Source organism: Paroedura picta, chromosome 12, assembly GCF_049243985.1.
Source record: "Paroedura picta isolate Pp20150507F chromosome 12, Ppicta_v3.0, whole genome shotgun sequence".
Classification (NCBI taxonomy): domain Eukaryota; kingdom Metazoa; phylum Chordata; class Lepidosauria; order Squamata; family Gekkonidae; genus Paroedura; species Paroedura picta.
The window spans coordinates 34,959,235-34,985,296 of record NC_135380.1 but is presented as its reverse complement, the minus strand read 5'-3'; the positions used below and the strand labels follow the sequence as shown (position 1 = coordinate 34,985,296).

At 45.7% G+C, this 26,062-nt stretch overlaps 1 protein-coding gene across 1 annotated transcript; it reads right to left on the bottom strand.

Annotated features, from left to right (window-relative positions):
* Positions 1-1,320: 1,320 nt before the first annotated feature.
* NELFB (negative elongation factor complex member B) lies at positions 1,321-22,392 on the bottom strand. The gene is made up of 13 exons (XM_077306665.1): positions 22,215-22,392; positions 17,774-17,937; positions 17,037-17,136; positions 15,956-16,186; positions 13,937-14,122; positions 13,000-13,112; positions 12,054-12,156; positions 10,194-10,289; positions 8,759-8,901; positions 8,260-8,366; positions 6,349-6,490; positions 2,987-3,095; positions 1,321-1,807 (listed from the first exon to the last, which is right to left on the bottom strand). Exons 1-13 carry the CDS (start codon positions 22,314-22,316, stop codon positions 1,670-1,672), a joined length of 1,734 nt encoding a protein of 577 aa, XP_077162780.1. The 5' UTR covers positions 22,317-22,392; the 3' UTR covers positions 1,321-1,669.
* Positions 22,393-26,062: the final 3,670 nt, after the last annotated feature.

Below are 26,062 nucleotides of genomic sequence, written 5' to 3'. Positions count from 1 at the left end.
GAAGGAAGGAAAGGAGGTTGTAAGCCACTTGAGACTACTTAAGGTAGAGAGAAAGCAGGGTGTAAAAACCAACTCTTCTTCGCTTTTACACCCAGGAAAGTGTTCTTGGGATTGCACTGTCAGGTTGACTGAGTAGCATCTCCTTTTAAGCCTGCTGCAGGCTTTGGGGTATGATGAGCAAAATCTTGGCAGAATGTTCTCCCTTGAAAACAGCTTGAGATAGAAACGGAGGCACGTTTGTCTGGCCAAAAAGCAAGCACAATGATTTGGTATGGACATTACGAAGAAGATGGAGAGAAAGGGGGAGAGAGAGGGTTTGGATACTTGCGACATCTCTAGGTGAAAAATTAGGGATTTTCCCTGAAGCCCCTCACTGCCATTTCGGGCATTCCAGCCCCGTGCATAATGGATCAGGGTGTCTGTCATGGGCAGAAGAGTAGACGATTGCAAGCCACTTTGAGAGCTCTTCCAGTAGTAGCAAACGGGGTACAAAAAACAGCTCTTCTTTTTACATACAAGTTATCTCCATAAGGCTAATATCTTTGTGGAGGAATTCCCCAGCCTCTGAAGCAGTCTTCCATTTCTGCACAGTCCAAACAGTGTAGGAAGTGGGGGTGGGGAGGGTGACTCCTAAATGACCATAAAGAAAAGCAGGGAGCCCTCCCCCCCACCAAGCCTCTGTACATAAAGACAAGCAGGGACCCCTCCCTCCACCAAGCCTCTGTACATAAAGCCCACACTTTACATTCAGACAGTCTGTAGTTCAGTGGTTCTCAACCTTCCTAATGCCACGACCCTTTAATACAGTTCCTCTGTTGTGGTGACCCCCAACCATAACATTATGCAAGTGTTCTTTCACAGAAATTAAACCGAAACTGACCAATGGCATGAAGATCCATTGTTCATGATTGTATATAAATTGTTTTTTTTTTTCCTGGGTTTTCTCAGTTCAGTTCTACCTCTTGTCCCACCATGCTGATCTCGTGGCAACAGTGGCGGTGTCCCCCACCCCACCCCACCCAAGCTGCTCACCCTGCCGCGACCCCTGTGAAAAGGTTGTTTGACCCCCAGGTTGAAAACCACTGCTGTAGTTCAATCTGTTATCTCCAGTTAGAGAATCTCCTGTAAATCTTGAGTCGCAGGTGCTGAGAAAAACCTTTTCCCCCTGGAGTCCCTGACGAATTACTGCCAGTCAAAGTACACAAGACTGAGCTAGAAGGACCACCCTCCAGCCTGTGGTGTGTACAGGAGCCAAGTCTTGTGGGACCACCAAAAGCAAAGATTCTGCCACAAGGAACAAACGAGACACAAAAAACAAGGTTAGGGAAATAATAAAACTTTAATATTTTTATTTGTTCGTCCTAGCTAAAGGAAACCATGTTTCTCAAATCATCCCCGTTCACTGAATTACCTTTAAAAAAGGATATCGTTACTGGTTTTAAGGCATTCCGATCCTTAAAAAAGAGAAACACGGGACTATCCCCCCATGAAGGCATCCTTCACAGCAGAGCCGACACCTTGGGAGATAACGAGCACTGAGATTAAGCAGCCTGGTCCAGGCAGAATCTGTCCTTCCAAGAGACGGCTGAAGGATTTGCAGCGTTCCTCAAACTAGATGTGGGCTGATCACCCAGGGCTCTTCCCTCTGCAGGATCAGGGCAGGCTCCACTTAGAGTGGAGCTGGGGTGGGGACCGTGGTTAGAGGCAAGTCCATGGATGGGGCGTCAGCCACCTGGGCTGGGCTGAGCTTGCGGAGTTCCAGTTTCTCAGTCAGCTGGTTGTACAGCTCCTTGAGAGCTTCGCCGCTCTGTGCAAAACGAGCAGGGTTTAAAAAAAGAAAGAAAGAAAAAAGCATTAATCACACTTCATCCCAGCTGCTACAAGCAGGAAGCTAAATGCTGCTATTAGTGGGGGTGTTTTTAACATACACATTAAATCAAAAGGGATGTCCGTGTCCAAACAGAGATATGATCTCGGGCTCCAAACAAGCGTGGGCCCGGATGATGTCAGCTTGGTATAGTGGCTAGGAGTGGTGGCCTCTAATAGAAGAAGAGTTGGTTCTTATATGCCACTTTTCTCTACCAGAAGGAGTCTCAAGGTGATTTCTAATCGCCTTCCCTTTCCTCTGCCCACAACAGACACCCTGTGAGGGAGGTGAGGCTGAGAGAGCGCTGATATCACTGCTCGGTCAGAACAGCTTTATCAGTGCTGTGGCGAGCCCAAGGTCACCCAGCTGGCTGCATATGCTGGAGCGGAGAATCAAACCCAGCGCGCCAGATTAGAAATCCACACTCCTAACCACTCCTCCACATGCAGCCAGCTGGCTGACCTTGGGTCAGTCACAGTTCTCTCAGAGTTCTCTCAGTCCCACCTACCTGACAGGGTGTCTGTTGTGGGGAGAGGAAGGGAAGGTGATTGTAAGCTGCTTTGAGAGTCCTTCGGGTAGTAAAAAACGGGGTACAAAAAAAACAGCTCTTCTTTTCCCATGCAAGATGTCTCTTGTGAGGCTAATCTTTCTGCACAGTCCAAGCAGCACAGGCAGCAGGGATAAGGAGGGTGACTCCACAATGACCATAAAGAAAAGCACGCACACATCAAAGTTGGAAGTGATTTGGTTTTTGGTTTCTGTTCTAGACGCCATGCCTCTATACATGAAGCCCATGCTACCTCACAGTGGGCTTTATAGTGGGGGTTGTAAACCACTTTGCCACTCTTTCAGCTAATAAAAAAGCGGGATCCAAAAAAATGGCTCTTCCCTTTTTGGCCAAACCGCTGCTAGAGTTCACTGGACCTTTGGATTAGAGCAGGGGTGGCCAAAGGGACCATGAGGTCCCTTTGGCCACCATGAGGTCCCTCTATTCTTCTATGATTCTATGAAACTGTGACTCTCCAGCTGGCAGGGGCTCATGGTAATTGTAGTCCATGGACATCTGGAGAGCCACCGTTTGGCCACCCCTGAACTAGAGATTCCGCTCCCGCTGCTTACTTGTTTGGTGGGCTCCAACGACTTCTGCAAGGTCTCCATCTGGGTAGGCGCTACTTTGTGGTGCAGGTGAAGCAGCAGCCGTAGCACGTGCCTGTGCACATTCTCTTTCCTGTGAAGGAGCAGAAGGGATTAAGAGGCAGCCCAGCTGGTTTGTTTCTGGCCATTACACAACAAAGGCCTGCTTAGAACCACAAGGAGGAAAGAAATCCAGAAGGCATTATCTGTTTCTAAGCAAATGAAAAACCAAACAAGGTGCAGAGTGTCTTATCTGTCACACTCATTAGGGCAGGGGTGGCCAAACTGTGGCTCCCCAGGTGTCCATGGACTACAATTCCCATGAGCCTCTTGGACACCTGGGGAGCCACTGTTTGGTCACCCCTGCATTAGAGTAACCAGATTAAGGAGAATATGAATGTGTGCTTGCCATTTGTTTCAGTTGCAGTATCCCCCCACTAATGCTATGGTTAGAAAGGTCAAGCGGGTTCAAGAGAGAAAGGAGGAAGCAGGCAATGTAAAGCTGACATTACAGCTTTCCAATCATCAAAGTCAAACAGGTTTACACCAGAACAGGTTTAAGTAGAAGACAGAGACAGAGGACAGGAGAGCTCCAGGAACGTGAAACTGATACAGAAGCTTTCCCAGTGAAATCAGCGGAAACAAACAAAATATGTAACAATGGAAGTGAATAGGAATAAACAATGAATAAAAGGAAAAATCAAAACACAAAATGTTGGTTCTGTGAACGTAGGCAGATTGTAAGTGGCTGGGCAGAAGGGACTGGCTCTTGTAGCCCTTTCCTGCATGCCCAGGGAAAAGCCGACTGCCACTTTGGGATCAGAAGGTCAATTTCTTCCAGGCCAGACTGGCCAGGGATTCTGGTTTTGGCGGGGAGGGAAGCCATCTGGGCATGGAATTGGGGTCACTGTGGGTGGGCAGGCAGTTGTGAATTTCCTGCATTCTGCAGGGGGTTGGACTAGATGACCCTGGAGAGCCCTTATTATTCCATGAAAACACCAGTGTTCACTTGCCTGGGCTATCGATGTCTATGAACAGAAAGAACATGGGACTTGATCTAGAACGCTAGATAATTGCTTATGAAAAATCTCCATAGCTTATATATGCAATCATCTCTGCAACATGGGTCAGCAACTGAATTAAGTTGCTTGTTTCTAGCCACTGAGTGGGGGATACATTTTTCAGCAAAGAATAGAACAACAATATCCTTGGCTGTGTTTAGGCTGTGCTTTCATAAATGTTGAACAGATTACAGTACAGCCCACTCAACAGCATCTGTAACTATTATCGCTGCTATTAATAACTATTTCTAATCCACCCACAATTAACTGGCCACTGTTCACAGGACAAAAATGACATACAGGCTCTGCTGTCAGGATTAGAAAGAAGAAGAGCTCGTTTTTATACCCCACATTTCACTACCGGAAGGAGTGAAAGGATTACAAACAACTTTCACTTCCTCTCCCCAACAACAGGCAGCCTGTAAGGAAGGTGGGGCTGAAAAAGCTCTAACAGAACCGCTCTGCAAGAACAGTCCTATGAGAACTGTGACTGGTTTGCTCCTCTCTCAGTACGGCACTGCAGATATTGCAAACTGCCCTTGAAAACCATCTTGTGTGGTCTGTGGATGCTCCTTCAAATTGGTACAATTTTTAGCTTTAGCTGCTGAGCAGACATGGAACTGGTGACCCGAAACGGCAATAGAGAAACCCCTTTGTAGCAGGCTACAGTATGTCCTGCAGCTGTCAGACCAACAGGACTCAAGTGACTCAATGAGCCAATTAAATCTCAAGTGGCCTTATGTAAGTGCAGACTTGGGCCTGCTTCCTCAGACAGCAATTCTAAGCAAACCTGCTCAGAATTCCACTCAAGTGGATTCAATGGGGATTCCTTCCAGGAAAGCATTGGTAGGACTGCAGCTAACAGTGTGGATTAAGTAGTTCATTGGAGGTTTATAGCTCTAATTGGCCCTCTACTACTAGCATGCTGGTTTGCCAGGTTTGACAATAACATACCAAAGGATGGTAGCGCTTTGCCACCCAAGAGGCCTCCAAATACGGATGAAGCAAAATCTCTTTTGGGTTATCAGTTCAAAACCTAATTTCATGCCAAGGTGTGATGGTTTCCACCTGCTCTTTTGGAAGGAAACCTGAATCTTGTGATTGTCACGCATTTCCATGACCTCTGATGCAAGTCTCTAATGTAAATCAGATTATTTTAACCATTAACAAAAATCGCAACACCTTCTGCTCTATACTGCTTGGTTTTATTTCCAATAAACATTATAATACTACTAGCTGCAAAGGCTAGTACGGGCTTTGCAGGGCCCTCCCCTATTTCCCCGTGGGATGACAGTCCTGCGGCAGGCTCCCTGGGGTGCGGCAAGAGCTCTTGCCACAGCAAGAATGCTTGCCGCAGTCCAGGCAAGGGAGGCTCCCCCCCTCCCTGTGGCAGGTTCCCCAGGCCGCAGCAAGCCGTGGCGAGAGTGCTTGTCGTGGCCCAGGCAAGGGAGGCTTTTCCCCTCCCCACAGCATGCTCCCTGGATCACGACAAGGGAAGGCAGGCTCCCCCTCCCCGCGGTGGCTCCCTGGACCGTGGCAAGCGCTGTTACCGCCTCTGCGAGAACGCTTACCACGGCCTAGGGAAGGGAATATTCCCTCCCTGTGAGCGGGCAAAGAAGAAGGATAGGTGGTGGAGAGGGAGGGCCAATCGGTGCGGCCAGCTGCCGCACTCTGATTGGCTCTATTCCAACTTGGGACTGTCTCTCCCCCCAGGGCTGTTTCACAAATATATAAGGGGAGAACAATGCATAGGGATATATATATTACTCTTACTTATTCTGCATCCAAATCTTGGCAATCCAGGAAGAAAACAATTCAGAGCTGAAAATATCCCTTTAGCAATGCTAGAGGCTGAACAGGCTTCTGGCAATATACCAGTTTCAATAAACCTTCATCATCAGCATTAGCAATCCAAAAAAAAAAAGGGGGGGGAGGAAGGATATGAACTCAGAATGGCAACAAACTGTTGAATATCAGTCTTTATAAAGTGATCAGCTAGAGGTACCCATCATATGCATACAGAGCCCTCTGAATAAATAAGGGTGTTTAACATATACAGTATTATATTGTTTACTGGCACTGATTGTACACTGTTGACTGCCCATATAAACCTGCTTTTTGTTTACTTATGCTATTTTCATGCATCCCTGTTGTTTTTTGGATTGGTTTTTGGATTTCCAACAGCCAGCTTTTTTGGAACATGGTTTTTCACTACAGGCATCGCTGTGCAAGATTTCTCACATTCAGCAATGTCAAGCATGGCTGTTTCGGAAATGAGGAAGTTACCTTGAGCAGACCGCAAGGAAGAAGTTGTCAAAGAGACTGGTACAGAATTCCTCTTGTGCAAATTCATCAGCAAGGAGGGTGAGGTTACCAGTGAACAGGTGGAGGAAAATGTCGCCGAAGGCCAGGTCATTGAAGGTCTCTGCTGCAAAATGCCAAAGAACATGCACAGATAACCCCCGGCTGTCCTTAATTAGGATATCTGCATTCTCTATAAAGTGCCTTAAGCAGCTCACAGAAATAAAATCAAAGCATAAACATTTCTAAAAAGAGCAAAAGCAAGACAGCTCTGTACAAATTAAAGCAGCAAGAATGTAATAAAGGGAAATGATGAGAGCAGTTCAACGGGAAGCAAAAATTTAAAGAGATGTATAGATGACCTTGAGACCTTGGACCAAGTGCTTGTTCTGGGATACAACATAGAACATGGGGAGGAATGGTAACCAGGAAAGGACATCTTTCCAAAGATAATATTTAGGTTAATGTGGGATTGCCCCAAAGCCAAATCTCAGGAAAAAAAGAGTCCAGTAGCACCTTTAAGACCAACAAAGATTTATTCAAGGCGTGAGCTTTCGAGTGCAAGCACTCTTCCTCAGACTAAGAACTGACCATCATAACAGTAGGGATATTTGGTCTTAAAGGTGCTACTGGACTCTGATTTTATTGTGCTACTTCAGACCAACACGGCTACTCATTTGAATCTCTCAGGAAAAGTTTACGTTCTTATCCAACCCAATCCAGGGTGGCCACAACTGTTGACAAAATGCTTTCAACTAACAAGATTCATCGTTGGAGCCATTTTGTGAATCAGAAAATCTCAAAGCAGCCTCAGAATCAAGAATGATAAATTATGCTTCTGAAATTGAGAGGAAGAACATAATAGCAGTCATGTTGGCTCAGCCCAATGGCTCATCCAGTCCAACTCGCACATAGGGGCCAAAACCCAGGTGCCATCTGGAGGTCCACCAGCAGGGCTAGAACTCCAGGTGCTCCCTCACTGTTACCCCCACTCCCACCCACACTGCCCCAGACAGAGTATTCCATCTATACCTTCTGGCTAACAGCAACGGATGGACTTCTGCTTCATTTGTTTATCCGAACCTCTCTTGAGGCTGTCTTGTGGCTGCCTCCAGTGGCAGTGAGTTCCATGTTTCAATTACTCTTTGAGTGAAGAAGTACTTCCTTTTATCTGTTCTAAGCCTACTGCTCAACAATTTGATTGAGTGCCCACAAATTCTTGTATTGTGAGAAAGGGAGAAAAAGTACTTATTTCTCTACCCGCTCTATTTCCAGGCATAGTTTCGTAGGCCCCTCAGTCATCATTTCTTTAAAGCTCAAGAGCCCTGACCTCTTTAACCTTTCTTCACAGGGAAGGTGTCCCATCCCCTTGATCATTTTAGTTGCCCTTTTTGGTACTTTTTCTACTGCTATAGTTTTCTTTTTGAGGTGTGGTGACCAGAACGCTACATAGTATTCCAAATAAGTGCACCACTGATTATGGCATTAGGATACTGGGTGATTGGTTTTCTAATAACGCCCCCCCCCCCCAGCATAACATTTGCCTTTTTTAATGCAGTCGCACACAGTGAGTTATCTATCACGACTCCAAGATCCCTCTCCTGGCCAGTTACTGCCAGTTTGCAAGTCCACTAGCGGGAGGTGGTGAAAGAAGGGCAGTGCCAAAGAACATCAACCAAGGAAGATCACAGACAAGACAAGCTATCTTCCTGGGCGATCTTAGCAGTCTGACCCTGCTTGTAGCAAAAGGATTTTGGTTAGATGTTTCAGAGGTCTCTTGGAATTATAAAGATAGATACATAAATGTGACCAAAGCCACCAGCATGGGCGTCAGTTGTGACAAACTCATGTCTGCAAAATGCTTTGCTGGAAACAGGGGAAGTGGTCACTACTCACCTAGTGACGGGAGCAGCCGAAAAAGAGCATTCTTATTCCTCTGCTTAGTTATGTGAAGCACATAGTACAGCCCAATCTCACAGGCAATCCGGTGCTCCTGCAGGAATCTGTGGGACAAAAAGGGAGGGAGGGAGGGAGAGAGAGAGAGAGAGAGACTAAGCTGCAGCTTTCTCTACATGCATAAATAACAGAACGAAACAGAAAAGGCTTCTCTCACGCTAACTATGAAATCAGTGCGTTTATTAGGGGGAAATGCTGCTTTTCTGCCACAAGGTCAACTAAGGTAGCTTGAAAAAACAGAAACAGCAGAAACCACATTCACAATAAAAACAGGAGCTCACAGAAGTGGAAGTGCCAGGAAAACAGAATTCACACAACAACTGAAGTGGCAAAGGCTCAGGTAAACAAGGGCCATGCTCATCTAGTCATTACAGAGAAAGGTGAGCCTTGGTTAGCAAGACACTTAATTAGTAAATGCTCAATGCTCAAGACAGCTCACTTTGGAAACATTTCAGGGATGGCACTGGGGTACGGCAGTGGGCCCTTGTCTTCCGAAGGCAGCTTCTGGTCAACAGTGAATGTGTAGTCATCCACCCCAAAAGACATGAGAGTCGGCAAGAATTTGGTGATCAGGTCGACTTCCTTAGGGACAGAGAAGAAAACAGAAGGTCAGAAACCCTCTCAAGAGCATCATGGAACATGAAGGAATTTCACATTCCCCATATTTCATAGAATCATAGTGTTGGGAGGGACCTCCAGGGTCATCTAGTCCAACTCCCTGCACAGTGCAAGAACTCACAACTACCTGCCTACCCAGAGTGATTCCAATTTCACACCCAAGTGATCCCCCCCCCACCACCACTAAAAATCTCCAGAATCGAGCCGGGCCTGGAGGGAATTCACCTACCATCCCACAGTGGCGATCCCTGGGTATGCAAGGAAGGGCCATAAACACTGGCACATCTCTTCCTGCTCAACCACTCACAAGCTGCGTAAGTTCATAAAATCAGCATTTCTGTCTGATGACTACCTAGCCTCTGCTTAAAAACTTCCAAAGTAGGAGAAACCACCACCTCCCGAGGAAGCTTGTTCAAAGACAATAACAAGGACAACAGCAGACCAAGAAACTCCATCCTGACAGAAGTGTGCACTGCAGTTCTTTAGAGAGCAGAGCTAAGATGCATGATCACTTAGGAATCATGACCGAATCGCCAAGCCACTGGTGACAACCTGCTGCCTCTTCTGGGGACGAAGATTTCATTCGCTGACTTGACAGGGGCAAAAGCAGCCACAAGTTGCAGCATGTAAGTTACCAAAGCAGATGACCTACCAAGGCCTAGCCCAGCCATGGCTCCACAGCACAAGCCACTACTGAGCAGATGCAAGTCACCTGACACCCAGTGTTGAGGCCAGCAGCAGAATCTGTGAAGGGTGTCAAAGCATGCATCAACAGAAGTTCGATCAGGGTGAGTTTATATCAAGTTCTCGGTTGTTGCTAGAACTCAGTTTGTGGGTGTAAAAGTGTTCTGGATGTGGCTTTGTTAAGAGATGGGTAAAAGTTGAGTAGGAAATGGAAACCCATGACAATAGCTGTGAAAGGAACTCTTTACCCACTCAGTGTCTAAAATTCAGAAACAAAAGAACTTTTTTTTTCATAATTCACTTTTTACTGCCCAAAGGAGTCTCAAAGCAGATGATGATCACCTCCCCTTCCCCACAACGAACAACCTGTAAGGTAGGGGTGAATCTGCAAGTAGAAAGCTAGCATGTCAGGACCAAGGGTTCTGATTTAGCTTTCTGGCCCATGACAACTTTCTCCATGAAGTATGTTTGTTTTTTTTAAAGAAATTCAATCAAGTGAACAGCTGAGCTTTAGTGACAGCTTGGCCTTAGACAACATAGACAGCTGGAAAAAGTTACAAATTGTACCTCACCATTTTGGGTTCCTTGAAGATCTGGCTGTCAATCATGTCCCAAGCTCCCTGCCCCAGCGACAACATTCTCAATAGAAGCAGAAGATCAGGGCTTTCCTGGACATTTAAAACCCACAAACATTAATTACCTTCTTGTCAAGATTATTACTTTTACCTGTAGATAAATATGAAACTTCCTTAGTGAGCCACAGCATGCTGGCAGCAGCTCTCTAAGAGCTTTCCCAGCCCTCCAACCTGAGATTTCTAGGGCTATGACTCCTCCTCTAACACAACACTGCTTTATATTCATCTATTTCCCAGGATCTCAAGCATACAAAGATCTTCCATGTTGCCAAGATCCACTGGAGAAGTTGAAACTTGGATGGGCCTCCTTGTACACAAGGCTCATGTCTGGTCACTCAGCCACCTCTCTTCCCAGCGCATTTGTAAGAAGAGTTACTTCCTTCTAAGCCTACTGATTTAATTGGCCTTACAAGGGTGGAACTCTATTCAGGGCTGCACTGTTAGATGCAGTCCACAACTGTGAAGCCTCCTCTCTTGGCCTTCAGTTGTCAGTTGGGGGCCAGCTAGTTATTTTGGATCTCATTTTTGGTGGTGGGAAGTGCCAACTGGTCACAAGGCTTCCTTGGTGGTCTCCCTTCCAAACATTAAACAGGACCTACCTTGCTTGGCTTCCAAGATCAGGCTATCCTGGGCCACCCGCCCATTTAACTTAAGGGTTGTTGTGTGTTTAATGGTCTGTGTGGCCGTGGTCTGGTAGTTTTAGTCCCTGACTTTTCACCAGTAACTGTGGCTGGCATCTTCAGAGCCAGGGCACAGCAAAATGAGAATCTCTCTATGCCAATTTTATTTACTTCTTGCGTCCATGTGTGTGTGTGCATGTGCATGAAACACACTGCACTCCCATTGAATGGACTGGAATTAGGAAGCACTTTTCCTGTGTCTTGATGGAGTTCATTAGGAAGTCCATTAGTCAAGGTCTTACCTGGACCACTGTGAGATTCCCATCTTGCCATGTCCTATCTCTCAAGATGGAATAGGCTGTACAGTTAATGTATACTAAAAATGATCTCAAAAAACGAAAGAAGTAAACTTTCTAAATGATCTTCTCATTCACATCAGTTTTGTAGACTGATTATTTTAATAGCTCAGTCTACAGTAAGTACACTGGTTATGAACTTCTTTCATTCCACTTCATCAGATACACACATATATTCCTCTAGACCCAAGTCTCATACAACATTCACAATTTTAGTACTCCGACCTATAGAGCTTCTCTAATGACCATACACAGACTACAAAGTACTCCAAGCCGGTAACTGACAGACCTCTCCACCAACAAAATCCCACCAAGTTCTGGCCAACCCTCAGAAAGGTTCAGATCAGGAGGAGGTGGTTTTTTAATGTTAAAATGTTTTAATGCTTGATTTGTATGATTGACTTAATGTTTGTTGGCAGCTGCCCTGAGCTGACCAAGAAAGGGCGAGGTACAAACAAACATTATATTATCCTTGCTATTACACTTCAATCGGTTTTCAAGATAATTTTGATACGTTATTGTATGGCCTATTTAATTGTAAGCCGTGACTTCTTTGGGTAGTATGGCCTCTTTCATATACAGTTTTTGCATTTTGTATTTTATTTTTACTCTACTGTGTATTGTCTTTGTATTGTTTCTCCCTCCGAAGATGCCTGCCACAGTCATTGGTGAAACATCAGGGGCTGAAGCTACCAGACCATGGCCACACAGCCCAGAAAACCCACAACAACTAGTTGACTCTGGCTGTGAAAGCCTCTGACAATTCATTGGACACAACATTGTCAATCTTTTGTTCCAGGCCTCCAATTTCTCAGACTCACCCGGGGTAGTAAGTCCTGCCCAATCAGCTCTTGCAAGTGACGGATGGTGCTCAGTGCTAAGGTGTTGATGGCAAACGGGTCACACAAGATCATGGATAAATCCCTTGAGAAAGGTGGGGGGTGGGAAACACCACAGAAAATTACATAACTGGCAGAGATTCATGGCTTGTGCAAGACAATGACTTCAGACTGCCCAAAAGCCTAGTTTCAGCATACCAATATTGATTCAATACCACAGTTTATCCTATGGAAAACATACAAGGCTAACTTTGGCAGAACAGCACCTGTATCCAGCACCTGATTCAGTACCACAGTTTATCCTATGGGAAACATACAAGGCTACCTTTGGCAGAACAGCACCTGTATCCAGTAGCCTAGATCAGGGGTAGTCAACATGTGGTCCTCCAGATATCCATGGACATCTGGAGGACCACAGGTTGACTACCCCTGGCCTAGATCTCCCCACCAAGCAGACATAGAATCTGTGGCACGTGGCTAGCATGTGAAAACCCAGAGGATTCTCAAAGTTTACAGGGAGGGAACTGTTAGAAAAAAGAGAGGGGAAGGTGATGGCAGGGGAATGGGGAGAGGCCAGTGAAGTAAGGGTAGAAATCCAATTCCCTGAACAGCAAAAGTCCCCCTCTCATCATTACTACATCTCATTGCCCCTCTAGGACAGCTCCCATGTCTCACCATACGTTTAAGCTAACCAGCTGTGTTGCTGGCAGAAATAAGACAGCTGCTTATGAGTAGAATACATGGCAAATGGGAACTGACCCTGTTCCCCTCCCAGAAACATTTTCCCCATTCTCTTAACATCCAGGCTGAACTGTGTAACTCAGAAATTTCTCTGAGCCAGTCCTAGGAAAGACGTGAATTTCAGCATCATGCAATGTTTCCGGCTAGGTTGCAAATTCAGGCAGGGCCACCTGTTCAGACTGCTCACCCCAGGACTTGTTCTTGCCCTTTCTTCACTCCATCAAGGAACCCCTGAAGCTCTCGAGCGCGCTTGTTGTCCACAAACTTCTCGCGAATGCAGGCATCCAAGCACCAGGTAAACTGGCAAGAAGTGGAGAGGAAATTCACACGTAGGAATCCACTCTTGTAGCGGAGTGTGCAGTTCTCTTATTCGCTGTAAAATTATGTTACACCCTTCTCCTTTCCCCCACATTTACAAGGGATTTCCCAGGCTCCTCTCCTTCCCCGGACAGAGGACTGCAGAAAAACGACAATGTAGCAGGCTAATCTGTAGCTCAGCAGTGGGACATGTGCATTTAGAAGGTCCCAGCTTGAATCTCACACACATGCTGGCCCGTACATTAAGCTGAAAGAGCTCAGGTAGCTGGGCTAGGTAAGACCTCTAAGCTGAGGCCTTGAAGGGCTGCTGCCAGTCAGGTAGCCAGAGCACTCTGAGCTTAGATGAACCAAAGATTTGACTTAGTGTAAGCCAATGGTCTGTTCAACCTTTCCAGCCCTGGAGCCAGCAATAGCTCAGGAGCTTTCCCCCCCACTAGCCAAAAGAAACTGAGCCAAAACATTTGGTTAAAAACAAAACAGTGAAACACGCTGAAAGGGATTACAATGGTGGTGCCCAAGACACATTTAATACATGTTTTCTAGGAATAGAAAAAAAATTGAGCTAAATGTTTGGAACATCAATTTAGCCCATGGCTTGGGTTTTCATTATTATAAAGTATAATTCCGCAGCTTTTGTTCTTAAATGTGCCACAAGCCCATTCTGAGAGTTCGTTTATGTGGAGAAGTACTTATTCTAGGGACGAGAAATAAAAATTAACAAATCAGCATCACTTCAAAGAAGGGGCACTAAGTGCCCCGCAAGCAGCTTTGAGAGCAACAGCAGGCCTGGCTCCCGGCAGTGGTACCTTGTGGCAGGGGTCCACTGTACAGATCTCACTGATATCCAAGTCGTGCAGTGACATCAGGAGCTCTGCCCGCAGGGTGCAGTAGTGGACGTTCCGGGTGCGGAGGAACAAGGTCCGCAGAAACTGCAGGACCATGTCGTAGAGCTTCACGTTTTTCCCGATCATCTGGGTGAGCTTCTGAACCACCTGCACCCCACAGAGAGACAACAACAACCTTTATTGGCATAAAAATAAGACAAATCAGAATACAGGCATTTGGTTCTTAAGTTTACGCAGCTTAATTACCATTTGTAAGAATTTAGCCACTTTTATCAATTGTATATCTGGATCCTGATTGGAAAGAAGGAACTGTACCTTGCATTTATCAGAGTAGCCAATACATTTAACTAGGAGTGAGTCTAGAGCTTTAGCCCGAATGGTATTGTATATGGGGCAGTAAAAAAAGACATGCTGTAGGGTTTCTATAGAACGTTGTTTACACGGGCAGTGTCTCTGCATGTAAGGAATCTTCTGAAATATCCCTGCCGTAACTGCTGATGGGAGGATGTTAAACCAGAGAGAGACAAGAGACCCCCCAGCGTCTGAGCAGCTTCCCACAGCAGTGGCTTTCCTCCAAAAATACTCGTTAAAACACCTGGCCGAATAATTGCCAGATGCACATCTGGCTTTTTGACAGAAGTTGTGGACCTAGGTTGACTACCTCCAACATTCAGGCAGCTTTTTCTCAACCTCACAACAGCCCAGGAAACATGCTGGCAGCCCAGGGAAGCTGACTTTCTGAGGAGCCTTAATCTTTCCCTACTTGAGCTCCAGCTATCAGCAGCTGGCAACACACACCTCTGCAAAGAAAAAGCATCACCTGCTTATTTGTGCAGAAGAAAATCAAGGCACCCAAGTAGATCAGGCTATTTTTTATGAATCAGTATATTAGCCAGAAATAGGGGGACGGGGATGCTGGAGCAGCTTGTCTGTTTTCTTAGTGTAGTGGTTAAGTGGCTTGTCAGCTCAGTATTGTGGTAAAGAGGAGGAGCCTTTAATCTGGAGAAGCAGGTTTGATTCCACATTTCCCATGTAGCCAGCTGGGTGACCTTGGGCCAGACAGTTCTCTCAGAGCTCTCTCAGCATCAACTACCTCACAGGATGTCTGTTGAGGGGAGAGGAAGGGAAGGCAATTGTAAGCCGCTTTGAGACTCCTTCGGATAGTAAAAAGCAGGGTTTAAAAAACCAGCTCTTCCGTTTTTCACCTTTTCAGTACCCTGACTTGCTGGACACAATAGCCACAGACATTCTGCCAAATCATATTTAGCACAAACCCACTCCAATCTGAGGCTTATGAGTCTAGTTTGCCAAATTATCACAAACCATGAATCATCAGTGGTTCAGTTCAGGTATACAATGAAACGTAATTTTTTTTTTTATTAGGGTTGGTTTATGAAATCAGGACATCTGAAGCAGGGGTAGTCAAACTGCAGCCCTCCAGATGTCCATGGACTACAATTCCCAGGAGCCCCCTGCCAGCGAACGCTGGCAGGGGGCTCCTGGGAGTTGTAGTCCATGGACATCTGGAGGGCCACAGTTTGACTACCCCTGATCTGGAGGAACTTTTGGTGCAAATAGCAAGAGAGACCTGCCTGGCACAATTAATTTTACTTCCCACAGCAAGAAGAGTTTGAACAAAACAAACTGTTCGGCCCAGGATATTTTAGAGATCCCCATGATGAAGTGCATGGAAAATGCATAGGGGGCTCAATGAAAATTAATTCTCCCGCTGCAACAATTGGATCTTATTGTTTGCTCCATGCTTGCCGTGCTCTTCTCTTCATGCTGAGAGAAAGCTTGGCCATGATTCAGAACTAACTTTCTACTCGCAGGGTCATAACTGCTAACTATCTATCTGTTCATGAATCTTCTGCCTCATCCCCTCTGACCTCGTGTTCCGTGGCCAAGCAGGGATTAGAACTGAGGTTTCCAAACCAAAAGCTCCAGTGTACCAAGCTGACTCTCATTCTTGGCTCTTACCTCTCCCTGGCGCCTCATTTTGGGAGATGGGCTGAAGAAGTTGTGCAGGACAGAGAGGTCGCTGCTGAACAAAGCGTTCTCCTTCTCCAGAATGTACTGCTTCAGTAAGGGGGACACCTCGTCGCCAAACAGGGCCTGGTTATCCTGCCAGATCTGGCGCTTCACTTCCACAGCACACGCTTTGTACAGGTCCTTGTCCGCCATCACCAACTTCAGCTTCTTTTCAGGAACCTGCAAGTGGCAACACAGGGTGACAGGGAACAGCGGAACGTCAGCCACAGTCAGACTCTGAATCCAACCTCCAGCAACTGCATCTTGTAACAGACAGCCCGGGGTTGCTTTGGTCCTTTTGCTACTCCAAGTTGCGGTTGCTTCACTTCCCAGGATGTGAGGCTCAGAATGTACCAAGCAGTTATGAACCCTGATGCCAACCCTCTCAAGACTGGTACTATGGAAAAAAAGTTGGGGCTGGATAAAACCCTAAAGGCCCAGCTGCCATTGAGAACAGGGTTTCAAGCTTTCTAGGGAGGTGTGGCATTCCTTGAAAACTGAGCATCCATAAATAGCAGACCATCTCCTCTGAAAGACACCTTGCCCTCCTTTGCCAATCTCCCACTATGACATGGACCCAACAGGAAGCATTGGCCAGCAGAGACAGCCAAGGACCCTTTTGTCAAGCTTGCATCCCCCTCCAACAAGGAGCACACCTCCTTCCAGTTTCCAGCTGCCAATAAGGAGAAGCAGGACCAGGGCTCTTGTGGAACTAATAGGCAGCTTCTGATTCCTTTCACAATCCCTCTTGCAGTTTGGTTTTTTGATGGGGGCTGAAGGGCAGGGTAAATAAGAAAAGTAACAAAGCAAACAGGATCATTATTCCCATAAGACTGTGGAACAATGTGCCAGTAGGATCAAGCACAACTGTGCAGCTTTCAGAGCTAGAAATATGTGTATTTAAATTAAATAGATTTAAAAAAACCAATTCTATACTGGACGCTGATTGGAATGCCAGGACCGAGCACTAACAATGTTGACTAAGATGCAGCAGTGGCAAAGATGAAGTGGCAGCCACTGCATTTTCTACCTTGGGCAGATGTTTCATGACACACATCACCACAGGTTGTATGGACGGCATCTTGACCAAGGGGAAGCTCTTCTCCAGGAGATCTTCCAGCTTTTTGTACCTGGAGTGTGCAAGAACAAAGGCTGTTTCAGCAGTGCGGCAAATCTGATAAGATGAAACTGTAGTCCAGACCAGGTGGCAAACCGTGGTTTGATTGGAATAATCGAACCCTGGTTTAAAAGCGAACAAAAACTATCAAACTAGGAGCAAAAAAATGGTTTGAATGAGTAAAGAAGTTTGGACAAGCTCCTCTCTACCTTTGGATGCTCCCTGACCAAAGCCAGTCTAGAGCAAGCAGAAGACAAGCCAATCTGACAGTGCTTGCTGACAGTTGGCCAAAATACTCCTTCCTCCCACCCGCCCACATCCTTCTTTCCACCCCCACTGCTGCTTTCAAGTTAAAGAAAATGGCCATCTGGAGATCTGATCTGCTGGAGCACATATGTTTCATCCATTATGTTACAAAAGAATCCCCCCAAGAATTTATTATGGGATACAGTCATATGGGAAGGCACATGGCCAAGGACAAAGAGTTTGGAATAGCCCCCAAGGATCCTGAACAGAGAAGGCAAAAGAGGCAAGAAACATCAACCGTGGTGTGCTGGCACCAATCATGGGCTAGAACCCAAATCATGGTCAATGGTAATTTATTCTGACACCTGATCCACTCATCCTCCACCGCAGCATTAAGAACATACCTTTCTTCAGCCTTTCCTTCGGAGGCGATAGCAGAGACTCTTTCCAGCAACTTCTCTCTCAGCTCATCAAACACAGACTGGTGGAACTCCAGCCGGGGGGTACCGTGGAGGTCCAGGAATGGGAGAGCAGACTGGAGGGAGGGCAGCAGGATGCCATTTTCTGTCTATCAATATTGAATGGCATTAAGACAGTTGGCAGAAAATAGTTCGTATATTTATAAACAAGTACAATGAAGGCCAATCAAAACATGTGGGCAAGCCATATGGTGGGGCTTTCTAGGACCGAAGGTATTTGAGATTAGGAGACAGGAACAGCTCATGTTTAAATGAGAGATATTCCCCCAATATGTAGAAAACTAGCATGGAAGCAAGTAAAGTTATAGGCTAGCTTTCTGCCTTCAATGTTAATTTTCTATATGAAAGGAGGTTTTTATTTGACTTCATTTATAGCCTGCATGTCTTAGACCGTTTATGCACTGAGAACTTCACTGCCCCATCTCCCGTGCAGGAGCACAGATTGGGGGGCGGATGAGATGCACCAGGCCAAATGCTCCCCCATGTGGGTACAGGAAGAGGTGGGGCAACCTGCCACGATTAAAACTCCAGCCTGCAGCCTGGCATGAAACCTCCAGTGCATAAACGGTCTTATTGAGACTCAACGTGGATTATGGAGTCTTACAGCACAAGACATCCAAAGAATTAGCCAAAAAGAATGTGGTAATTTAAAATTAATTTAAACAAGCAACAATAAGTTAAAACAGATTTTTTAAAAATCAGCAGTGATTATATATTATGAATATTGAATTCCCCCAGGAAGTTCAAGATGATCTGGGAGTGGTCAGAACGTAAGTAGATGGACCAACAAGTCGGTGGGGCCAAAAATAAGTAGGTAGATGGTCCATTACGGTGAAGGGGAAAGTTCTTAAAAGACATCAAAAGGCAGAAACCCTTGAGAATTAAGAGTCCACTTCATCAAAGGCATGATTTATGAACTCTGATGGAAGACAAGACACTCATGGGCAAAGAGAGAAGGAAAATGAAATCAGACGGCAATTAAATGCAAAAGGTACACACTTGAGATTTTTCTTTTGCATAAGAGTTTTTAGAAGATGCCACAAGGTTATTTTGCTTCAGTGCCAGAGCATCCCTTTGCTGCAGAATAAAACATTGCCCGTGATAGTTCACAGCTGAAAGTACAGCTGCCACTCAAGTCTGTGCCTCTCTAACACACACACACTCAGCCTTGAAGGATAAGAGCCTGAGTCCTGCCCTCCCACCCATGTTAGAATCATAGAATCAGAGTTGGAAGGGGCCATACAGGCCATCTAGTCCAACCCCCTGCTCAACGCAGGATCAGCCCTAAGCATCCAAGAAGTGTATCCAACCTTTGCTTGAAGACTGCCAAAGAGGGGGAGCTCACCACCTCCTTAGGCAGCCTATTCCACTGCTAAACTACTCTGACTGTGAAAAATCTATCGTTGTAGTTGTAGTTTAAACCCATTACTGCGTGTCCTCTCCTCTGCAGCCAATGGGAACAGCATCCTGCCCTCCTCCAAATGAGAACCTTTCAAATACTTAAAGAGGGCTATCATGTCCCCTCTCAACCTCCTTTTCTCCAGGCTGAACATTCCCAAGTCCCTCAACCTATCTTCATAGGGCTTGGTCCCTTGGCCCCAGATCATCCTCGTCGCTCTCCTCTGTACCCTTTCAATTTTATCTACATCCTTCGTGAAGTGAGGCCTCCAGAACTGCACACAGTACTCCAGGTGTGATCTGACCAGTGCCGTAAACAATGTATGTGTTACTATACATTGGTGAAGGTTTTCCTCTGCCTGTCATATGTGGCATTCATTTATTCTGTCTGCCTTGCACTGGCTTCCACTTGAATTGCCAACAATGATTTCCATTCAAAAAATGATTTAATGTTTAACAGAAGAGTTCACCTTGCAATGGATCTGTTTATATTTATTACAGAATAAGCTTGGGAAGAAATGGAAATTTTCACTCACAATGTCTCCAGTTCCAGGATTCTTTAGGGCAGGGGTGCTCAACCTTCCTAATGCCACAACCCTTTAACACAGTTCCTCATGTTGTGGTGACTCCCAACCATAAAACTATGCAAGTGTTCTTTCACAGAAATTAAACCGAAACTGACCAATGGCATGAAGATCCATTGTTCATGAATGTATATAAATTGTTTTTTCCCCGGGGTTTCTCAGTTCAGTTCTGCCTCTTGTCCCACCGTGCTGATCTTGCTCTTTTCTGCTGCTCCAGACAGACAAATGATTTATCTCAATCTACTCTGCAAGGCTGTTGGGTGGATGGCGCCCCCCCCCCCCAGGTCAAGCTGTTTGCCCTGCCATGACCCCTGTGAAAGTCTCTGCATTTAAAAATCTGTTGGAGTGGAGAAAGGTTGGCCATAAAAGAGTCACAGCAGGAACAGTACCGGGCATCACAATTTGCTACAATGTGAACCTGGTTTTCCTTGGGCTTCAACAACCCCATCTACTCCCCACAAGAAAACACGTTCTGCCTTTTTTTCTAACCTAGAAAACTGTGATTTGGGTATTTCTTTACAAATGACTTCCAAAACAAAGGAGTGAACTAGTTTGCAGGGGAAAATATTTTAATTAACTGTGCCACCAATTTACCACCCCCTCCAAGCAATTGTCCCTGGAAAATTGGAGCATAATAAACACCAATCATTGATTAATTTCTACACGCTTTGATAGCTAGGGATAAAGTGAAATTAAGGAATTTGGTCACTGTAATTAGCCTTTTTAAATACTAATTACTTACCATTCTTCCTTATGTCCAAGGGATGGCAGAACCATAAATCAAAGAAACCAGTCTCACACGTCTACTACATATTTATTTTCTCCTAACTAAAGAGCTCAAAGTGGCATACACACTGAGCCTGGTTTCATGGCCAAGTGGAGATCGGAACACAGATCCCCATAAGTCTTAATCTGACACTCTAACCACTATCCTTGATGGCTCTCCAAGAAGAGGAACAAAGATAAATAAGGGAGAAAAAGAGAGAAAATGGTGTTTGTGATTACCGGCAGCTACACAAGCTTCTACACCTCCATATCACAGCTGAAACATTGATATTCTTGTATATTACTAATTAATTTTCTCACTTATTCCTGTAATTGGTACTCTGGCTAGGAATATTATTATTAATTTGATTTCTATACTGCCCTACATGCAACATCACGGGGGGATACATGGAATGAACTAACATATAACATAGTCAAATACAACAACAATAATCAAACAGTGGCTTTAAATTATACAAATTCAGTGATCTTAAATCTTGGAATGAGAAAGTGGACAAAGCTACATCCATGTACACTACCGTGAGCCAAATGGAAAATGGTGGGGTACAAAACGTGAATAATAGCATTAATATTCTTCCAGGATATGTTTGGCGGGTATGCACCCACTAATGTTGATAGAGATATGGTCAGTGTCAAGTTCTAGGAACCGTATGCAATACATAAATATCACTGTCATCAAGTTATAGTTAAGGGCCTAAGCTGTGATCCTGAATGTTGATGGCTGAGATGTCATCTCAGCAACAGACGAACGGCTTATCTGCCAGCCTGGGTCCTTTACCTGTGCTATGAGGATAATAATACTACTAACCTTACAAGTCTGTTGTAACGGTTACAGTATGCAGAAGCACTCTGAACACAAAAGGAGCCATACAAATGCTATATAGACAAAGAAAAAGGGGGTTCTTTTATATCCCACTTTTTAATACCCAGTCTCAAAAAGCAGCTTACAATCACCTTCTCTTCCTCTCTCCATAATAGGGGTAGGTGGGGCTGGGAAATCAAATTGCATGCACACATATACACAATTATGCACTGTTCCTGGCTCTTCTTTATTTGTCATGCACAAAGGTCTTGCAGAAACTTGCAGGGTTAGCAAACCAACTATAACCTTTTCCTTTTCTAAAATGCTTGATTCACCAGGAATCTGGTGATAGTCATCTAAGTGCAGGTTACAACCCCTATATATGAACAAGCCCTTACCAAAGAGGAATGGAAAGAAGGACTGCACACCTTGGAGCACACGTGTGCGCGCGAAGAAGCCTTTGCACATAGCCTACACCAGTTCCTCAAAAAAGGCAACACACATAGAGGCAGAGATCAGAAATTAGTAACAGTTGGAGATTATTTTCCTTCTTGGAGAGTCCTTTCCAACACAGACCAAACCCTAACTTATAGACACGTCGGAGCACAGAGGAAAAACCGGACGGCGATGCTTTGTCTTTTATCCAGAGGCAAAAGCGTGAATGCACTTTGCACAAGCTCAGAGGCATCGCCTTCTTCGCGATATCACAACTTGCAAAGAAAACGGAGGCGGTTGCGGTTTCCCCAACTCGAGATTGAAAGGGCGGCGCATCTCCATGGCAACAAGGCCCACCTACCTGGAACTGCTCGATGGCCTTCAGCGGCTCCGTGCAGTTTGTGAGCGTCTCCTTTAAGTCCTCCCCATTGGCCACTCCGAGCTCCTGCAGTCCGGCGAACATCCTGCGGGAACCAACTCCGGGGTCCGTCCCCGAACTACAGCAACCGCCGCGGTGCCCCGCCGGAGTCGTCCCCCAGAAGCGCCGCCGTGTGCTGGCCTATGCCTTCCTCCCGGAAACAGTTTCCCCAGCGCAGAAGGTTCCACGTTAAGGTTGTGGAGAGGTTTTACGCGCACACACTCTCTCCAAATCATTTTATTGGGCCAGTAAATCAAGTTATCCCAGACAACAATAGTCGGTAGTGAAGAGAAACACACGCAACGCAGTTTACATAATACCCTTTAGGACCAGTCCAATGACACTGGACATAGTGCAGGCTTTTAAGGTTCACCAGGCTGGGTTTTTGTTTTGTTTTGAAGTTTGACCGCATAAACATCAAAAAGAGAACGGGAAATTCTTCAGGCCACGATGGAGAGTCCTGGTTGAGCTTGCATGATGTGCAGAGCTGCTTCAAATGGGGCTGGCTTCATGTTACACCCTGCTCTTTGGAGCAAGAGGCAAGAACATCAATGAAACTTCACGAGGCAAGCCCATTAAGCATCAAGGTTGGCCTATCAAAAGCTGAAGAATGTATGTGTGGGAGAGCACTTACCTACACATATCCACTCTGCTAGACGAGGGGATTAGTGGGTGTTTATTAAAAATCTACCCAGCGCCTAAACCTGAGGATATCTACACACCACAAAGTTTGCCAAATAGTTTGATCCTGCTTTTCAAACAACTTTTCCAAAGCAGCTCACTCCAACACAGATGGGTCCTGCTAGGTTTCTTGTTTTGCATGGAGGTGTTTTGTTTCTTTTTTTAAACTGAAGGATCTGAGCCAGCGTGGTGGTGTGGTCAAGAGCAGTGGAATCTAATCTGGAGAACCAGGCTTAATTCCCTACTTCACAACATGCAGCCAGCTGGCTGACCTTGGGCATAGTTCTCTCAGAGCTCTCTCAACTTCACCTACCTCACAGGGTGTCTATTGTAGGGAGAGGAATCCATCACCTGTAGGTTGCCAGCTCTGGGTTGGGAGATATTTGGAGATATTGGGGGTGGAGTCTGAGTAGGGATGCCAGCCTCCAGGTGGGACCTGGGGATCCCCTGAAATTACAGCTCATCTCCAGACTACAGAGATCAGTTTCCCTGGAGAAAATGGATGCTTTGGGGATTGGACTCTATGGCATTGCACCCCAGTGAGGTTCCTGTCTTCCACAGGCTCTATCTCCAAATCTCCAGAAATTTCCTGGCCTGGATCTGGCAACACTATCCCCACCCCCCACTTTCCAAAGTGGCCATTTTCTCCAGGTGAGCTGATCACTGTTGCCTGAAGATCAGTTGTAATAGTGGGAGCTCACCAGTCACCACCTGTATATTGGCAACCCTAATCGTCTTCAGTTTATTCCATCCCCTCAGCATTCTACCTTTTCAATGCCTTTGCATGTAACCAAACTAAAAGAATGAAGGTAGGAAGTAGAATTGTGAACTCTTGAGATTTGGGAGTAGAGACAGGGGAGTGCAAGATCTGGGGTAGGGAGGTCCTCAGCAGGGAATAATGCTACTGAGTCAACCCTCCAAAACTGTAATGCTGAAGATCTCCAGCCACCCCCTGGACATTGGCAACCCTAATCTTCAGTTTATTCCATCCCCTCAGCATGCAACTTTTTCATGCACCAAACTAAAAGAATGATGGTTCAAAGTAGAGTTGTCAGCTCTTGAGATTTGGGGGTGGAGGCAGGGGAATGCAAGATATGGGGCAGGGAGGTCCTCAGCAGGGAATAATGCTACTGAGTCAACCCTCCAAAGCTGTAATTCTGGAGATCTCCAGGCCCCACCTGGGGGTTGGCAACCTTGCTGGGAGGCAAGGACATCTCCAAGCTCCTATCTTTAATTGGTTCAGAATAAATCTTTATGCTGGTCCCACCCTTCATGCTTCAAAGCTTTTAATTGTTGTTCTCCAGGCTTCTTCGACTCCATCTGTGCTCTGATTATATAGTCAAATAAACAACCCAAATCCTACCAAATGCTCCAAGACTCCAACGTTCTGTCCTCCAAAGGGGACAACCCTAGATAACTTCCGGCCCTGGAATGTCTTATTGCTTTGAAAACTGGGATGTGCATAGCCACAGTATACCATATTGTTTTTCATCCTGATACCCAAAGGCAGTGGTTGACAAATTATAGGTTAGGGATGCTAGTCCTCAGGTGGGCCCTATGAAACTCCTGGAATTATAGCTCATCCCTAGACTAAAGATATCCGTTCCCCTGGAGATACTGCTTGCTTTGGAGCAGTTCAAGATCCAAATGTGAGTCATAGGTTTCTTGCAGGTGAGGTTTGAGGCTGAAGGGAGGAAGTGGATCACAATGAGCCAGGAAAGAAGGCTCCAGGAGTCTTGACAGCAATTTGGACATGCTTTTTTAATAATGAGCATGAAATACTGCCTGTTGCTCAATGAGATGGTGTATGTTACTTGAAATGAACAAGGGAACATAAACTTGTTGGGAGGTGCCAGCATTTTTTTTTTTTTTTTTTGGAGAGGAGAAAGTGACGTGGGGTCACTTTTGCAAATGCGTCTTGAAAAATCTAATAACTTTAGAAGTGTCAAGAAGTTAGAAAACCAACACACAACATTTTTTAGTTATTTTTTATGAACGTTGGGAAGCTCTGCGAGGGACTCTAGTCCAAATGTGGGATGAGAATCTAAAATGGGTAGCACCTTCATCAAACTACGATTTCCTAGATTACTTGGGAGAACCCATTTATTTATTGAAAGTATTTACTAGATGCTTTTTTCCCCCTTGCAGAACTCAAAGTAGCTTACAGTAGGCATACAAAATTATTCTAAAAACACAATAAAAACCTAAGAATAGTCGCAATTTTAAAACTCCAATTAGGATAAAGGTAAAGGTATCCCCTGTGCAAGCACCGAGTCATGTCTGACCCTTGGGGTGACGCCCTCTAGCGTTTTCTTGGCAGACTCAATACGGGGTGGTTTGCCAGTGCCTTCCCCAGTCATTACCGTTTACCCCCCAGCAAGCTGGGTACTCATTTTACCGACCTCGGAAGGATGGAAGGCTGAGTCAACCTTGAGCCGGCTGCTGGGATTGAACTCCCAGCCTCATGGGCAAAGCTGTCAGACGGCCGCCTTACCACTCTGCACCACAAGAGTAGTAAAAGCTAAATTCATGAAATACAGTCCTAAATAAAACTATCTGCTGAAAATAATAATGAAGGAGCCAGGTGTACCTCACTGGGGGGGGGGGGGTTGTTTCAAAACTGTGAGGGCTGCCATGGAAAAGACCTGCTCTCATGTGTCCACCAAACAAGCTGTTGTATCTGGAGTCCTGCTGAGGACCAAGCTTGAGTTCCAGGGTAGGAGTGTCAGCCTGCACTGTAATTAACCAGTGTGCTGCTAGATCCCATCTGCTGGATCTAGTCATTCAGGCAGCAATGGCTTAAATGGCTGTGCCCCTCCCCTTCCCACCCTATCCAGGCCCATCATTGGCCACTGGGAGGGGGTGGGTCAACCTGTCCAAATAAGGGCAGAATTTCTTTTTAATTAAACTCTTTTTCTTTCATAGGGTTGGAGGGCTCTCCCCAGCCGCCACTGTGGAAACCTCCACATCACAGTTTCATTGAGCGGGTCTTCGTGGTACCGTATGATACCTTGGTACAGTGGTTGTGAAGCATTAACTTGATGTACTTTACTTCTTTTATCTCCATGCCAGGGGAAAGGTTCCCCTGTTGGATTTCTACCTCTAGCAGC

Excerpts from the sequence above, each read along its gene's own strand:
- NELFB (XM_077306665.1), bottom strand. The coding sequence starts at position 22,316 with ATGTTCGCCGGACTGCAGGAGCTCGGAGTGGCCAATGGGGAGGACTTA. Across the intron at positions 12,157-12,999 it reads GGGCAAGAACAAGTCCTGGG|GGATTTATCCATGATCTTGT; the intron begins GTGAGCAGTCTG and ends ACCTTTCTCAAG. Across the intron at positions 6,491-8,259 it reads TCGGCTGCTCCCGTCACTAG|CAGAGACCTTCAATGACCTG; the intron begins GTGAGTAGTGAC and ends GGCATTTTGCAG.